The 17,851-nt window shown below is 50.0% G+C and overlaps 3 protein-coding genes across 3 annotated transcripts; 2 read left to right on the top strand and 1 right to left on the bottom strand.

Moving 5' to 3' along the window:
- Positions 1–402: 402 nt before the first annotated feature.
- Positions 403–2,682, top strand: FPRO_07991 (uncharacterized protein; the record flags this gene model as incomplete). The annotated part of the gene is made up of 1 exon (XM_031233892.1): positions 403–2,682. The coding sequence occupies one exon, from the start codon at positions 403–405 to the stop codon at positions 2,680–2,682; it is 2,280 nt and encodes a 759-aa protein (XP_031083684.1).
- A 7,820-nt stretch (positions 2,683–10,502) lies between these two features.
- On the top strand, positions 10,503–13,490 carry FPRO_07992 (uncharacterized protein; the record flags this gene model as incomplete). The annotated part of the gene is made up of 6 exons (XM_031233891.1): positions 10,503–10,640; positions 10,696–10,762; positions 10,865–11,135; positions 11,190–11,357; positions 11,405–11,583; positions 11,635–13,490. The coding sequence occupies 6 exons, from the start codon at positions 10,503–10,505 to the stop codon at positions 13,488–13,490; spliced, it is 2,679 nt and encodes an 892-aa protein (XP_031083683.1).
- A 1,788-nt stretch (positions 13,491–15,278) lies between these two features.
- On the bottom strand, positions 15,279–17,509 carry FPRO_07993 (uncharacterized protein; the record flags this gene model as incomplete). Its single annotated transcript, XM_031233890.1, has 5 exons — positions 15,279–16,238; positions 16,292–16,441; positions 16,498–16,919; positions 16,988–17,394; positions 17,430–17,509. The coding sequence occupies 5 exons, from the start codon at positions 17,507–17,509 to the stop codon at positions 15,279–15,281; spliced, it is 2,019 nt and encodes a 672-aa protein (XP_031083682.1).
- Positions 17,510–17,851: the final 342 nt, after the last annotated feature.

Raw genomic sequence — 17,851 nt, 5'->3', positions numbered from 1 at the left:
CAGCTTGTTGCAACTCAATTCTAATAATTCATATAGAATTTCCTACTACTTTCTCTGGACAGACCTGGAATTAGAGCTACAACAGCAACTCAAAGCACGAACCGCAGCTACTCCACCATTTAATACCATACCCATATCCTCATCGCGACAACGTCGAACGTTGCGCCGCATACGAGAAACCCACCGAGAACCGATAACGAACTTGACCAAGTGCCCAAAATCAAGCATCGAACATCCTATCAAGAGAAACATCTTCCAGCGCTGTCAAGGCGCCTGCTTGGGACGTCAGTGCATTCAGTGTAGACAGAGACACTGCGAATTGCTTCAGCGCAAAGCTGTAACAACGACGGAAATCGAGGTGAAACGTTTTTGCCGCACCGAAAAAAAGAGAAACCATACAAAATGGCCGCCGTTCAATCGATACTGGCGGAAACACTTCCCGGACCGACGCCCTCAATTGCCTTGAATGGCGCCACCGAACCAACCACTATGCACATCGACCAGTCGAGTTCGAGTCCAGTAATGGTCAACGAGAGCACGTTCGGAAGTACACCGGCAAAGGGGGACTCTAGAATCGTCGTCATTGTGTATGGGCCAGGCCAAGAACACATTGTCTCGGTCTTCGCAGAGGTGCTGGGTACACCATGCAGAACACGGAATGGGTTCGAGGAGGTTTCGTCAGAGGATTCTGGTTTCGTCGTAGGAGTCGCAGCCAACGAAGCGAAGGGAGACGTTGCTGCACGCAATCGTAATCTCGTCGTTGCAATAAATACTCACTGTGTGAATCTAGGGATGCCTCCCGACACCCAACTTTCCACCCATTGCGACTACGAATTCCTCTACACCGAATCCTCGTTCTTCCGTCGTGATCTGGCTAGATTTATTTCATTTACTTTGGGTCAGATCAACTACCACGAAGCTCTCATGGCAAAGCCAAGAACCTATTTCATCTCCACCACCTTCCCGGATGTCCACGCTGCTCTGCCTAATATCGATATCCTAACTGTTGGCGCTGATGCAGTTGAGATCAGAGTTGATTTACTTAGAGAACCTCTTGGCGATGGCAGCTATTCGGAAGTCCCTAGTCTCAGCTATGTTGGAGAACAGCTCATGCTCCTCCGCCAGCGGACAGAGCTTCCCATTATCTTCACAACACGATGTGTAAGAGAGAATGGGAGGTTCCCCATGGACAAACCTGAACTGTACTACGAATACCTCTACCGTGCGATCCAGTGGGGTGTAGAATACATCGATGTAGAACTTTGGCTTCCAGAAGAGATCCGCAAGAAGCTCCATGAGCAGCGGGGAAACTCTCGCATCATGTCGGCGTTCCACGACTTTTCAGGCAATTTCAGATGGCCGTCGACGTATGCTCAGGAGGTGTTCCAAAGATCTATCCCCTACGCGGATATCATCAAAATGATTGCTATAATCAACGAACACAACGAGAACTTCGAGCTAGAGTATTTCCGTTCCAAGATGCGTTCCGAGTACCCCAATGCGCCACCCTTCTCCGCCGTCAACATGGGTGAAGTCGGTCAGTTCTCAAGGACTCTGAACCCTGTCTTCACACCTATTACCCACCCACTTCTTCCTCTCATCGCTGCTCCCGGGCAATTGAGCGCTGCCGAGATCAATGCTGCTTTATCACTTCTGGGTCAACTACCAAGAAAGCGCATCTATGGCATTAACAGCTCGTCGTCTCGAAACGCCACACCGCAGGCTCCCTTCTATGAAAAGTGTATAAACGAACTGGGTCTTCCTCATCAATTTGCAGTTGTCGAAAGACATCCAAACAACCCAAGGAGTTTGGAGACATGGTGTAATCAGAAACATTTCGGAGGCGCCTATCTCAACCCGGGTCTACCGCATAATGCATTGACAAAGATTAGCCCGTTCTTCGCTGGGTTGAACGGTGGCAACGGGCCAATCTTGACGGAGGCGGCTCGCGTTATCGGAGTTGTTGACACCATCGTGGTCCAGTCAGGTACCTCGTCCAGATCGTCGTCTCCGGGTTCAATGCCATCAAGCCCACGACAACGACAGAGCGACTCGGTTGATCTCGGCAGTCAGTCTGGTCTAGGCTCGTCGACCTCCCTTGTATTCGACAATGCTGGATGGAAGGGTATTCTCAGCACACTTACAAGAGACCTCGCGCCATCTGCGTACTTCGGCCGCTCAGCCGTTGTCATGGCATCTTCTTCAGATGATGCAGCTCCTGTATTCTTCGCCATGAGAGCTCTCAAGATCTCTAAGATCTATACTGTTGGCTTCCGTACACCTAGTAATCTTGCTCGAAATGCGCCTCCCATCGAACCGTTTATCAGCCTCGAAAGTCTGCAACGCGCACGCTCAGTGGAAAATGATAGTGCACCTTTTGTCATCGTGTCAGCTCTTGGTTCGGAAAAGAGTCATCTGGTTGGTATGTTGTTACGAGCCTTTGGAGGAGTCGGACCCAAGGCAGCAACCAACACGAAGAAGGTGTTTCTTGACCTAGCAGACGGCGCTATCAGGAAGAGTTCTGACCCAGGGCTCATCGCTGAGAAGAACGGATTCGCTGCCTATGGAGCGGACGATGTCGCAGCATTCACAACGGTCGAAAGCTTGAGGTTACTCGTGGGGCAAAATGTGCCCTATAGCTTTGTTAGACTGGCAAGCGGAAGTCATCGCTACGGCGTTTGAAAGGAGTCGGGCAAGATTTGCGAAAAAGATCACGTCAATCACCGACGGCAGGCAGCGTGCCTGTTCGCCAGAAAGGAGAACAGTGACGATACCTGCTAGGCTCATCTGCTATCGGGGTCAGTCGACTCTGGGGCATTGGCGACAGAATAGGGAGGATGTCCGAAGCGACCCAGGCTAGGCGCTTGAAGCCAGAAGATATCCATGAGGCTTCCGCTACAAAGGGCCAAGCCGGGTAACAAACGGGGAACTATCCCCGTTCTATGCGCGCCAAAGGTTCCTGACGCCAAGCGCCGACTGCCATCGAGACCGCTTGGGCGCTCTACTTTGCCTGTCTGCCAGCGAAGAAATTCTTGGCCACATTAGACTTATCGCAGTCTGGCTTCCGGCCACAGGGGTATTCGAAATCAGCCGCTCTAGGCGGCTGTCATGCGTGAGAAGAAGTCGCAGAGTCGCAGAGTTGCATCTTGGATGGATGTCGATCTGGTGTGCAGACGGCCCCTGCTAAACTCGTACAGGGGACCCTATAGAGTGGGCTCTTATTGTAACGGCGGCGGCGTGAACCGTCACCACCAATTCTAGGTCCGCCGACCTCCACAGATATGAGCGCGGAGGTTCAACTTTTTTCGTTATGAACCTTCCCGACCTGTTACGTTTATTCTTTTTAAACTAGCTATGGGTTATAAGTATAGACCTGCCCATGCAAGATTGACTACGATATGAGAATACAAGATGTATACGAGAACCAGTGGGTTGGAAATCACCTATATGTCAGCCAAATATTGCATAGACGCTTCTGGCAAATACCACCGAAGCTCAAGATGATGACGAGATTCGAAAACACTTTGCTCCACTATTTGATGTTATTTTCTTTTTGTGTACTCATTCAAAGTTTTAGAAAGTCTGAGGATCCTCGTCGCCCTGCTGACCATCCCCTTGACAGGTTGTGCCTATCTGAGAACGAGACCATTATCTGGTTCGATTAAGACTCAATCATGTTTTGCATATGGACCACCATCATTTCTCATAAACTTTTAGCTGTAAGACCTGTACATACCGTAGCCCCGCAAGGTTTCCGTGAGCCCTCCTGGCCCTTGCCAAATGCCTCATCTGTCATTTGCAGGCATCTTCTCAGGCTTCGAGTGAGATGGGTTTAGACGCTGTGTGAGATTCAGGGCGCTTGGTTGGAGTTGCTTTACCCTGGTCCATGTCAGTGGCTGTTTGCCTCGTTGCAAGTGTCGGTATCTGTATCTGTATCTGTATACCAGAGGGCCCATGGAATTTTCTATGTTTGGTTCTGTCCAAGATATTGGCGGTAAAGGGTGGCTATGGGCCCTGTTGAAGAGGGAGGGAGAGAGAGAAAGGTCATGCTGTACCCGAGTTTAGGATTGCCCGTATGAGACAAGGCATGGTGAGATAAGAGGAGCCATCCTGGACTCATTATACCGTTCCATACTCTAGATAAGGAGGAATTTTCTCAGTGAACTGAGTTCGGATAATATGCACGTCTTATCCGGCAGTTCTATTCTGTACGAACGAACCTTGGCTTGGCTTCCCTGGTCAATGGAAACCAATGCGTTACAAGTGTTAACGCCGACCGGCAAGCACATACTCTGTAGGGTGTATATTGTTAGATGAACACGGGAAGAAAGCAAGTAAGAAACCAAAAGCCGCCCGTTTCGGAGAGGCGGATCTTGTGTCTCTTAATGAACGATCAAGGACCCGTATATGTTGAATCGGAGAACTCTAGCATGGTCCCTTCTTAGAGCAAGAAATAGGGGCGTGAACGGAGGTGAAAGGGCTATCGCATGTACTGTGTGTATATGTATGCATACTGAGGACTGAATGAGAGGAGACGAGACGAAACGAGATGAGATGAGATGAACGAAACAATACCATGCTGTTCTCCCTCATGAGGCCCAGTAAGTTCAGATGATGAGAGGACCGCTGCAGATGCCTCGACAAGGTAAAAACAAGTACGTAGTGTCACTTCACGCGTGGCCATTACTGGTTTGTTTGCCACAGACAGCCTGACCCCTGGTTTGAGCCAAGCTGCAGCCATCTTTGAACATGGAAACATGCTAATGCCGCAGTGAGAGGCATCTAGACTGCAAACCCACACAAATGGGGCTTGCAGAGAGACAAACCCGCCACGAGGTTTATGACACGCCTTGGTAGCAAATCAAGATTGAAGTGTATCAGTTTGAGTATAGTTAGGCTTCGAGGGCCGCCTATCCAGATGATGTAAACAGAAACCGGTAAATGGATTAAATGTAAGTCATCAAGGCCATTCCAGGGGCGGGTGGGGATGTGATAGAGATGATGCAGTGCATACAAGTATGGATGTATGAAGTGACAAATCTCAAGCGCCTATGAATAAAATGTCTCCGGTGAGTATCGCCCTAACTGCTGATTCTCTGGCGAGCGATAGGTCGGTATATTCTCTTTGCACCTTTACAAAGATCTGGCGACAGATCACCATGACCAAGGCTAAAGCCATTCAGGGTCAGCAACAAGTTCCAGAAATGCCATGATAGCTAGTCTGCTACAACGTGGAACTGGTCGATTGATATACACACAAAATGGCCAGCTAAGCTTAGCTCGAGTACTTAGTCGTGTATGGATATCGTGAGCGGCTACACCTCGAATGCTATGGTAGCAGACTCACTGATACCTGGTGATGACTGCCAGTATCGCCCAGTCACCATGACAGACTGTTGTCTGGAGTTCGAATCATATGAACACAACGATTACAGTTCTAACTGCCACGCTCAATAGTCCTGACAAAGGGCAGCTGAATTCTGAATCCAAGCGAACAGGAGAACCTCCACGTCTAGGTGGAGAATGGAACCACTGTGAGTTTGTATCCTGTCTGTTTGTCCTGACCTGGCTGCCATTAGGTGTGCGGAACTGGGCAGGAATTGCAAGTGCTGATAATGAACTAGAGCCTAAGAGCTGCAGTATTAAAACAGCGACTGAGCAGCTGAGAGTACCCAAGTCGACTTCGTAGAGCATAGGGTGAATACAAGATGCACTGATCAGTTGTACACCACAACTATTCGCCGTAACCAAGCTCGATACTGTAACCCATCTCATGTTGCCGATAGCAGCGTATCCTCGTGAGCCAAGATCTTGGACAGCTCTTGAATGAGTTGCCATAGCACACATGATAGGTTCCAACAATGATGTTGATAACAGACGTTTATCATGGACTGGAGATAATTTGGTGTCCTGTAACAGGTATGTGGATATGGATATAGCCTTTCGTGATACGCAAGTGTTCGGCGCTCTCTGGGTTACCCACTCTCACCTCTATCCAACAGAAGACACTGAAGTAGTGCAAAACCCATGGCTGAGGTTGTAGCAATTAGAGCATATGCTTTCGTGTAAGGCCCAGCAGAAACCCAGCAATCCACCGAGAAGGCCACCAAGAAGTGCTAAAGTTCACGTCATTTGTTTGTGAAAGTGAAGACGATGATCTCAAACAAGCCACATCCAAATACGCGACTGGTTTCATATTTAGGTGAGCCACTCAGGCTGGCTTTTCGTGTGCTAGTTAGCTCAGCAAAGACAAAGTCGTCAGGCTCAAGACTTGGGAGTGTGAGAATGGTTCGATACTTGGCCAATCTACTCCATATACCGGGTACGAATCGAGCACCTGGGGTAAAGTGGATGTACCCGGTAGAGACAGGAAAGGCCAGTGAGAACCAGCATTGATAGGCCTGCACAGTGTCCTTCTAGAAAACCACGGCGCCAAGCTCTGGTCCAAACAGCCGTGGAGACTTCGCAAGCCGGGAACCTGTTGGGTTTAGCCTATTTATCAAGCTTCAATGCACTCGGCATTGACTATACGTACCACACTTCAAGCACTGGCCAGTCTTTAGTGTGAACATTGACGATTAGCACCACGTCACAATAGCAGAGTTCGAGAGGTTTGGACAGGGTACCGAGGCGAGGTCTGGTGCGGCAGAGGCAAAGCCACCTAAACGTGGATTGACAAGGATACTGAGAAACTCATGCACAAACCCAGGTTTCAAACGGCCTCAAGGTCCAAATCGGGGGACAGAGCCGATGTACCATGAGAAGTGCAAAAAAGCACGCACCACACGCTGATACTAGCTAGGCCTGCTAGGATGCCAGTAGCCTCATGACGACTTGAAGCCTATGGCCTATGAAGCGGAAAGGAGGGGCCAAACTTTACAAGAAGGACAGTAGGAGACTAGATAGGTATAGTCCTCCCCAATCTCTCAGCCCTGATCAACAAGACATAGAGAATGGTGAAGCGCCAGTTCTTCAAATAAGCCTTGTTTGTGGCTGCCGAAGATTCTGGTGTATCCCCCACATATGCAGGTCCGATGCGTCCATGTCTTGTTTGCTTTTTTTTTTTAAGATATAGTTGTGAACTTCTATAACAGGGCCAGTACAGTATCGATCCCAAGTCATGAGACTTAGCTTAGTTGATAGTCAGCCCTGCTGATCAGTTTCAAGGGTGCTCCGAGAACGAGAGAAAAAACCGAAGAGTTCAGCTAGATCGAAATGCGAGGAGGGTGTTGCCGATAGCTCCTCGCGGCTCCGTTGAACCTGCTACTTGCCAGGGGACATCTCGGCCGGAGTGGAGTGTCGTTGGAGTGCTCACGTCAAGCTGGGAGGATGAACATTCGTCGTATTATAACCAGTTAGTGCCGTAGAGCCCCTGAGACACAGGAATGAGGACTGAGCGTTAATGGAAATGACCCTGATAAACAACAATAGTAGCAGCCGCTAGATCCCACCAACTTGAGTAGAGCGTGGCGCTTAGGAAGTCTCATTAATTCTTATTGCTCCCGCTAGTCTCTCGGCCGACTTTCGAAAGCTTAGATCATGCAGCTCCGAACTGTGGACACCAATACTTATGGATAGTTTCCGCTTGGTAATAATAGGTCGAGCCAGGAGCAACTACAAGGGGGACGAAAGAACTTCTCCGCAGATATCCACACGTCCGGAGTTGCTGTTGCTATGCGCCCTGGCCAGGGGAAGAAGGAAAGGAAGATCATCTTGGAGACTCGAAAGGGCTGTCTGAGGATACGATATATGTCGTCGCCTGTCACTGAGGGTGAGAGAGGAGACCCAGACGATGAAATAAGTCTGGACTAAGAGAATCGAGGTAGCAACCCGTACGGGAACGACGCACTGCGACTTAGGAGAGCCAGATATTGATAAGGATACCCAGGTTCCAAGCACCTAGCTAGGATCCTGTCACTAATCGATGGCACCAACCAACGGCCATCGGTTAGTTGGGATGATACATAGCTAGGATCCAATGCCAACGAGCGGTCTGTAAGTACCTCGCGGAAACGATAAAGAAGCCCGATGCTGATCTCAGCTGTTTGATGGTTTGGTCATGTTTTCTACCAATTCAGAGGAGCGAGGCCAAATCCGGTGAACCTATTCTTGTCTGGGTTGTTTATGCGGAGCCTTCAGGCTTCAGTTGCGTCTTTGAAACACTGTATGCAGTGCATGTATGCGATAAAACGTGACGCCATTGGATGGATGTCGTGCGATGGTTGCTTAGGACGTCGACCACGACAACAAAAGCTTCCATGTTTGAGACAGAAACTCCTAGATCCTCGCTCTAGAGTTTCAGGCTCACCAAAAAAAGCACAAGCAGCTACTAACCTATCGTAATTGCACTGGGTGTCGTCCGTTCCATTCGGTCCCCGCCGGCCCCTAGGTAGTTTCCATTGTCAAGACAGGGTCTTTACAGTCCCAGTCAAGCCCCAAACAACGCCGTTCCCGCTATGCTTAAGCGAAGCGCCCGCTAATTCAGGTACTTTACGGGAGTCTCTAGGTAGGTAGTGCCCGACTTCCATTGCCTCCACTTCTGTTCATTCATCGCTGCCGCTGTCAGAGAAAGTCTGACAGACAAAAGCCCTGTGTGAAAACATGCTGTGCAAATGGAAGGAGGCATGGACAGCGCCACCAAATGACAGGCAGGAACGAAGAGCTTGGACCATCTTCACCTCTTTTTGCTACATTACCTTACCTTACCTAGACAACTCACCAATCTAGCCCACATTAGAACACACCCGAAGCCTTCTCGATCCAACCCATATCCTATCGCAAGTCTCGCTTCTCGCCTTACTCGCCTCGTCTGAAAGGCTCCTTTGAGCCCTAGGGCCAGATGCTGCGTGCACCTACACTTGACGGGCATCTGTGTACTTGCCCAGGTCCTGGACAGAATATAGACCCGTAGCTCTGGGTCGGTCCGGCACTGATAGACCTTGACCTCTGATTTTTGATCGTTGCCCCTGGTTAGCTTCAGCTTATCGATGAAGAAAGGAAGCAAACCCCATCGTACCTAAAGAAGAACATCCCGGTATGCCTTGGACTAAAATCACAGATTTTACTGATGAATGTCAAGCCGGAGACTGGGACATCCAAAGCTGCAGAACACGAACTGTCAACTTGAAGCAGTTCCATATCGACTGGTACCTTTGCTGCTCTGACGGTTGCAGAATCAAGTACATGCATACATAGTCGAGCAAGCCTAGGTATCGAAGATTGTTAGAAAGACGTTCATAATCGCTGTCGACCTGGTCCCTGCCACTTTCGCTAACATGAGCCCGAGTTTCTGGTCATGGAACTTGGGACCCGCATAGCATGGCCTGGTGTCCCCTGGCATAACTGTATTGTATGTACTAGTCTAGTCCTTGCAACATATGTCTAATCTGGTGTGAGGAGGAATCCGCTTTTCAGGACCATTTAGTGGGAGCAAGGCAGGACCTTTGGGAACGAGACCGAGTACGCACCCTCGATCAAGGCACAAATCCGTGTCTGTCCAGCATCTAAAAGCAACAAAAGCCGGAGGAAAGCAGACAGGATCGACAGATACCTCGGGTAATGCTACAGTACTTAGAAAAGATGGACGGCATCAAGGCATGCCCTTCCCCGGTTTGGTCATTTGGGGGCCCATACGTTACCATCATTTGGGGGTTTATTAGCCTGTCGGTTGCGAACTTGGGGGTTACTACTCGACAGGACTCTTCTGCATAGTCGCCATCCCCTCTGTGCGCTCCAATAGCACAGCTGGTCCAGACGCCAGCGAGATGCGCCGTCTGCCTGAAAAGAGATTGTGCTGGTATTGGCTGGTCTGCAAGTTCGTGGGAGCCATGCCCGTCTGCCAGGCTTGAGTCAGCAATCAGAAACAGCATCTACAAGGGGACTCAAATCTTGAGCTCCGTTTCCCCACCATGATCCATCCCAACATCGACACCACCATCTCATCATTCATGCCCGCACCCCGGTCCTGTCACTAGCCACCTCCACATTGGCAACAACCAGAATGAGACTGGCGACTGGGGTTCGGCCAGGTCAGTCGTACAATTCTGGGCCTCCGAAGTCATTCTACTACCGGTCCTGTCCCATCTTCTAGACGCCTCACCTTCCTTACTTCTAGGCTCGATCTCCTCCTTCCAAGTCCGTCCTTGTTTCTGTTTATGTTACCCGGCCTCTTGGGAGCATATCAACCACCGTCAATCTGCATCATCATTATTCTTACCGTCGTCGTTGACAGTACACCCATACTGTCAACTAACACGGTATAACGAGCCACACCTCCTAGAGTGCTTGGATCTGGTATCACTTGGAATGATCGACTTCTGATAACTCATCAACGACGCTCCAATCATTCTTTTCTTGTCTTGTCTTTCCCGCATTATTGTCTCTCATTTACTCAGGTATAAGTTCTTTGAGACAATACCAACAAACCGAATCACGACCTCAATCGCCGGCAAATTTCACTCGTTAGTACCAGCATAGTTATGACTACTTCCATATACGACGCCATGAACGTTCCTCACATACCCGGAGTCCACCCTGTGGCTATTCCCCGACCTCAAGTTGGCATTGAGCGCCTTCCGACTCGTCGCATGAGCAATGAACCACGCGAATCAATGAACTGCAAGTCGTGCCGAAAGCGAAAGGTGAGATATTGCGATATGTTTGCAACAGCCATGATTCTTACTAGCATTGCCACAGATTAAATGCAACCGACTCCGACCTTCCTGCGAGGCTTGCCAGGTGTTCCAATGCCCTTGCATTTATGGTAAGTCGACATTTGATCACACAACTTGTGTGTTGTCGTTTTGGTTTCCTCAGCATCGCCGTACTGGCCCCGACCCAGCAACGAACGCTAATTCAGCTGCAGACGCGGTCCCCAAAAAGCGTGGACCAAAGACAGACGTATTGGAAGCCCTTTTGAAAAGAGTTGACGGGCTCGAGGCAAAGTTAAGAGAAAAGGGCGAAGACGATGTGTCGCTTGCAAGCTCAAATTTGCCAGGGGGTGGAAAGGGAGAAGCTTCCGAGAATGGCTCTCAAGTCACTGAAGTTGGCGAGTCGATAATCAAACGTGCAACAGTTGACGCCCGTGCGTCTCCTGGCGATACGGCATCACTTTCTCCGCATACTCCAATAGCTCGGTTTGTGTTATAGTCGCTTTTGTATCCTAGCTTGACGACTGACTCGCTCTCTAGTGATTTGTCCCCCCCACCAGCCCAAGCTGAGGTCTTACTCGATACATATTTCGCTAGGTTTCATGGGAAGCCATACTATATCGTCGATGAATCCTCTATTCGACAAAGACTTCAACTCAGCCAGCTCCCTCGATTCCTCTCTTTTGCCATTTCAGCCGTAGCAGCGAGGTTCGTCCCCCCCCAATAGCACAGACCCCTATGCTGACCATATTCAGACACACCACCGACCCTAGTGGGTATCAAGCGGCTGCCAAACTTAGTGAAGACCTCGCAGCACGGGCTAGACGAGAGATCAACATCGACGAGCCATCCATAGATGGATTGCAGGCGCTTCTGTTGTTGGTCAGTGCCTTCACTGCGACAGGAAAAGGAAAGAAGGCATATATGCTTATGAGTAAGCAGCGGCATTGCCCCAGATGCAGTCAATGATGCTAATAAAACCTAGCAAGTGCCACTGGGATGGCAATGGCGCTAGAGATTCATAAGGAAACTGACGGGCAGGATCGAATGACTCCAGTTGAACGCGAGATGCGACGCCGACTCTTCTGGACTTGTTACTTGCTTGACCGGTTTCAAGCAACCGGTTCGAAGCGACCCAGCCTAATAAGTGACAACACTATTATGCTGCGGCTTCCTTCTTGGTCGCCTAACTCATCCTCGCTCCCCGTCGAAGGCGAGTTCTTCCAAACAGGCTCGAACCTCCAGTACTTCCAGGGCAGCGACAAGAAACCCCAAGGAAGCATGGGCATGCTCATCGACATCACACGTGTTCTTGGAAACACAAATCGATATCTTGCCGCTGGCGGCGTCAAGGGTGACTCTCACTTTCCATGGCACACACTCTCCACAATATCCAAGATCCGTCAAGACCTTGATGTTTGGGCTTCTGGAACTGAGGACGTCTTTTCCAACCTCGGCACTCTTTTTGGACAGGCCGACTCGACTATCCTCCTGCTCAGCAAAGTTATATACCACTTGATACACTGTCTCATTTACCGACCGTTTCTCCCTATCGACCTTGCAGAACTTGCAGAGACAGGACAGCATCAATCCTGGCAGATTGAAGCCACTAACATGTGCTTCCTTCACGCTAACGCGATCATGGAGCTGATTCAACTTGGAAAGCAATCGGGAATTGTCGACTGGCCAGCATTTATTGGATATTGCGTCTGCACAGCAGGAACAGTTCACGTTCACGGAGCCCACTACAGTCAGCAAGGGAACCAAGGCGAGTTCAATGTATTCAGCTCGGCAGCAGAGTTTCTATCGAGAGAGATGCAGTTCTTGAGTGAGCTGCGATATGCCTGGGCCACAATACAACATCAACGTGAGACACTTGAAGACATTAGCCACGCACATGGCGAGTTGGTGAAGGCTCTATCTCGCAGCTCAATGCGCTATACACCTGGATTCCACAGCGAGGATTTCTTTGATCGGTATTCCAACATTGGAGGACCCGGTGGCCCGTCTTTCAGTTTCGATGCAGCCAATCTTCGCCTTGCAGATGTTGTAGTTGACATGGGTACTGGACCAACTGCTGAAGACACCCTCCGAAACAACGACGGACTACAGCGACCCAGCCTCAAGCGCAAGAATACGGCTCCACCAGGACCTATCAACCGGAGACGACCTGACGTGAAAGTTATTGCAAGCCTCGCGCCCTCTGCGTCGGGACTACCTACTCCAGGCACTGCTCGACGATCGTTCTCGTATACGTCGGGAGGGATGCCGCATTCATCGCCTGGCCTCCTTGCAACGCCAACCTCAATCCCGACCCATCACGAAAACCAGGAGATGTACACTATGCATGACCACATGGGTGGTGACGCATCCGCAAACAATGCTGCAGTCGCGGCGGCAGCGGCAGCAGGTTTCACCATGTCACCCACGTCGCATGCCGTTTCATCTCATAACATGCACCCAATGGGTGGCGCACCTTTCAGCCCACCTTACAGCTATGGCTCGGGGTCAAGCATTACGAATGCTGGGCCAGGAATGATCAATGAAGCGAACGGAGGCTATGATGCTATGTTCGGAACAGTGCCCACCAACGCCTTTGGCAGCCCAGCGGCATGGCACGGCGACGACAGCCATACCAAGATGCACCTCAATCAGATTCGCCCGGCAGCGACAAGCCCTGGAGCGCGAAGCAACAATGGCAGTGCAGGAACAGGCCCAGGAGAGGAGAAGGATCCATTCCTGGCTCTTCTCGAGCAACTGGCCGAAAATGAAAATCGATCGCAGAACGGGCATGGAGGCGATCTTGATTTTTTCCTCGGCAACTCAACCGTCAACCCTTGAGGGTAGCTGAGATAGGATCATATTTATTTTCTTGTATCTTGTCTTTTTGTTACGATTATTACTTTTCATGTACATAGATAGGAGAAATAAGTCGCTGGCCGCTGCGCGAAGGACGCATGGCTCAGGAAGCTCAACGCGGCAATCGGCAATGGACTTTTGGGCGCAATGGACAAACTTGCAGCATTTACAGGCGAACGGGATGGTTGAGTCAAAGGATGTTTCATGAGGGCGGGATCCTCGGCAGACAACGAACTGGTATGAAATCCTTGAAGAAAAGCATTAGCCACTGTATATTAGAATAGCCTGGAAATATTGAACATGAACAGAGCAAAATGAGATAAAACATAGTAAACTACCTACTTAGGTAGTGAATCTGGGGTCTCTTACTTGTTAGGGGATTATTTCCACCACGAGTCAGTGCAAGCAGCGAACTAACAGCGTATCGAGTTAGAGACTCATGATTGTCATTGAAGATTCGGTAAAATAAGCTGGCCCTGTAAACTCTAAGGAAACCTTTCAGGGGTGGGATTGGAGCGCGTGGCTATTTTGAGTGATCATCAGCCCAACGGTACGTACCTTGGTATGTGAGAAAGACGGGCTGGGATGGGAGAGGAGAGTGAAAGAAAGGGTACGACAATGGTAACCTAGGTACTGAGGTAGGTTAGTATCTACCTTAGTATCTTGAGGTTAGCAAGGCTACTAGTAGTGCAAGCAGTACCTATGTAAAGATGGCTACATTATGTACCTTGAGATCTGGTTGCTCTGACAAGTGTGAACTCTGAAAGAAGCTTCCTTACTAGTGCCGACGGGCAAGATCTCTCTAGCTCTCTAACGGTGTTGCATTGCCAGGATCTGGGATCAAGCTGATTGATGTCCAATGGAAGTGGAGCTGGAACTTGAGACGATTTGATTTCTAGGGAGCCTGGTAGCCTGGGACGTGTAAATGCTTCATGTGGCGGGTGGGATGCGATTAAGCTTAGCGATTGGCCCGACCAACGGGTACCGGCCCGCAGAGCCACAAACCATGGGTTCGTCCCAAACGGGGACCTGATAGCGAGATTAAGCAGGGGTCTAGCATGCAGGACAGTGCACTAAAGCATAAGGTGCACATATGGAATAGTGTCGGCCAACTAAACCACGTTATGCAAGCTCCTTATGCACCGCTAAATATCGGACGGTGACAGACTGTCAGTTCGCATAATACATACATATATATATCTATGGGGATTGCGGGATGTGCCGTCCCGGGAGAGATACTATGTAATTTTTCTTTTCAGAATTTCTTACTAGTTTGCATGGGACTTGATATGCATAGACCAAGCATATAAAAGTATCATGCCCACTCGTGAAACTCGAATGTTTGATCCCTCATGATAACTGACTTACACACTCCGTACCTACGCACGGTGGTGATCGTCACCACAAGAAGTTGTAGGTCTGGCACTGGACTGTTTTGCTACTAAGCTTGAGTCACCGTTTCCCTACTGCAAAGATACTTTGTTGGCCAATGCCAAACTCTAAACAATGTTTTGAACACACTGTCAGTTGAACCTGTAACATGTATGTATGTAGAGTATTTACGTGCGCTTTCTATAAACAAACGCCTTGTCTCTCATGGCGTCATGAACTGACATACATACGTATGTACTGTATCGGTGAAACCTCTCGAAACATCCCCCAAAGTATCCAAAAATACTTTAAACCCTAAACAAACAGACACCCCAACGTCAAACTCTATCTTGATAGTTCAACGCCTTGGCCTTGGCCTCACGGTTCACAGTTCACGGTTTACGCTTCACCGACACCCTCGTTCTCAGCTACAACAGCCCTTGCTGCTTCTTCATCTGGCTGCTCATCTTCCCGCTTGTCGTCAGGCGCTTTCTTTCCTGTCAGAGCTTGAAACAAAACAACCACGCCTCCCAGCGTGGCCATGGCCTGCCAGACACCTCTCGTAGCACCAGCATAGCCTTCTGTCGCAATGTTCTGCTCTGCCGGACTCAGGTCACCGCCGTGCACCACCCCTGGCGTGTTAACCAAGCTGGACACCAGCCTCTGTCGAGCATGACTCAGATGCTCACCACCGTCCAGCTGGAGGAATCCCGACACAAGATTTCCTCTGAGCAAGCGGTAGAAGATACCGCCGGCTACCGCAGTGCCGAAACTTGAACCCGAACCTCGGAACGTACCCAGCAGACTGGTGGCAATGTATCGGGTGTCATCATGGCTGAGGTGCAGAATATGCGCAAGGGTGTAGTTGACTCCCCCACCTGTCGCAAGGCCGTTGATCAGCACGACTACGATGAAGAGAGCAAGAGGAAGACTCGTGGTGCTAATGAGTGAGAGTACATAGGTGCTCGCGGTGAAGATGGCAAGGGCTGCAATGGAGGGGAGCCAAAAAGCCCCGTCTCGGCGCACATGAAGCCAGCCGACGAGGATGCCACCCAGACCAAATCCTATGTTTGTAGGAATGAGGATGGAGCCTGCAGCTGCCGGAGAAGAGCCTCGAACCGCAAGCATGAATATAGGCGCGTAGAACAAAACGCTCCAACGGGCTATCATGAGACCCAGCTGTGCGAAACATGAGAATAAGATACCCCACGAAGAGAGAACCTTGACGGGTATGATGGGATCCGCTACCAGATAGTTCTCAACTGCGAGGAAGAGCAGGAGGATGACGGGTGCGATGCACAGGGGTACTGTTTGGATTTCATCTGCGATTGCGTAGAGAAAAAGCACAATAGATGTGGTCTTGAAGTGTGAGTTAGCGGCGATTCTGTGAGAGAAAAGCATGCGAAGCTTACCAAAAGACCAGACCCGAGATAGTCGATCCGTGCGAGTTTCTGTCCCGTAGAAGTCTTGGTATCATGTGCTTCTGCTGCAGCGGGTATACTGATAAATACTCCCAAACCCGTGGCGAAAGCGAAAGGGATTTGTCCCCAGAAGAGTGGCCTCTGTGGCCGGTCAGTCACAGCGCCCAAAATTCTGAGTCCACACGAGTTCAACGTACCCATCCTACAACTGGCATCAAGCCCCCGAATACGATAGCACCGAAGGAAACACCAGCAGTAAAGCCCGCATTAATCAAGCCTAGCACAAGACCCCTCGACTTTTTGCTGGCCAATTCCAGCCCAATAATAATGGCGAGTGACAAAACCCCAGCACCACCTGTGCCTGCAATGACCCGGCCAGCAACAAATGTACCAAACGAAGTCGAGAGGGCGCAGATCAGTCCACCCGTGGCTACAAGAGCCGCAATGAGGAGAATAAGAGTCCTGGGTGGGAAGATGGTTGCCAGGCGCCCTGCTACAGGAGCGAGAGAAGACGTGGGAATGAGGTAGGCACTGGTGAACCACATAGCAGACGAGCCATGGGAACCAAGTTGAGATGCAATGGCGCCCTGAATCAGAGTCATACCAGACATATTACATGCTGCAGATGAGTCAGTAAATCGCGAAACTTACAGTAGGAAGATCGCGGGCGATGAATAAAGCTCTTACCTGTTAAGAAGATGAGGAGCCACAAGCTCACTCCTATCGCAATTCCCCTCACCAGTGGGATGTGGACTTTGGATTGAGTCACAACATGACGAGAATTGGTATCCTTCTGCGTACTCAATTTCACTGCCGAGCTTGATCTCGAGCTTGAGCTTGACCCAGCAAGCAAAGGTGTCTCCTCCGAAGTGAAAGCTGCGTCGTCGCGAGGGTTAGAGGACGGACCCGAGGCGGCGCTGCCGGAGCCGGGAGTCTGCGCCGGAGAATTCATGACAATCGGGCTTAACGAGTGTGACAGGATCGCTAGAGAGTCAATAACATTACATGATCCAAGGGCATCAAAGAGTGCGTTGTTGTCGTCGTCTGAAAGGTCTAGGGGAATGACGTGTGTTACGCCATTGTTGTCGCCATGACTGGTGATGACGTTAGTGACGGGTTAGGAGATAACAGCGGCGGGCGGGGATCGGAGACCGGAGATCCGGGGGGTTCAACGCCGACAGCGGATGCCGACTTGAATCGGAGGGGCATTTGGTTCCGGGGCCGGGAGGAACGGCTGCAGTCACAGAGATTTGAGGAGGAGGAATCCATGCAACGACGTGATGAAATCTCAATTCTTATAAAATAGCTTTGTTCGGAACGCGCACTTAAGTTAGTAGCTTCGTACAGTACCTATAGGTACCAAGGTAGTCATCATGGATTGGACGAGATGAGCTTTCCAAGGTGCAAGTATGGTCAAAGTGAATAGTTTGGTTTCATTGATGAGCAATCTAAGTCCTTTCACTTTCAAGTTCTCTCCTCTAGCAACCCCCTCGAATTCTGAACTTAAAAGGCACCAATGCCTTAGAGTTTTCCCAACCCCAGCCTGTATTG

The sequence above is a fragment of the Fusarium proliferatum genome, assembly GCF_900067095.1.
Source record: "Fusarium proliferatum ET1 genome assembly, contig: FPRO_scaffold007, whole genome shotgun sequence".
Classification (NCBI taxonomy): Eukaryota; Fungi; Ascomycota; class Sordariomycetes; order Hypocreales; family Nectriaceae; genus Fusarium; species Fusarium proliferatum.
The sequence above is the reverse complement of the archived record's forward strand: the minus strand, read 5'-3'. Positions and strand labels throughout refer to the sequence as shown.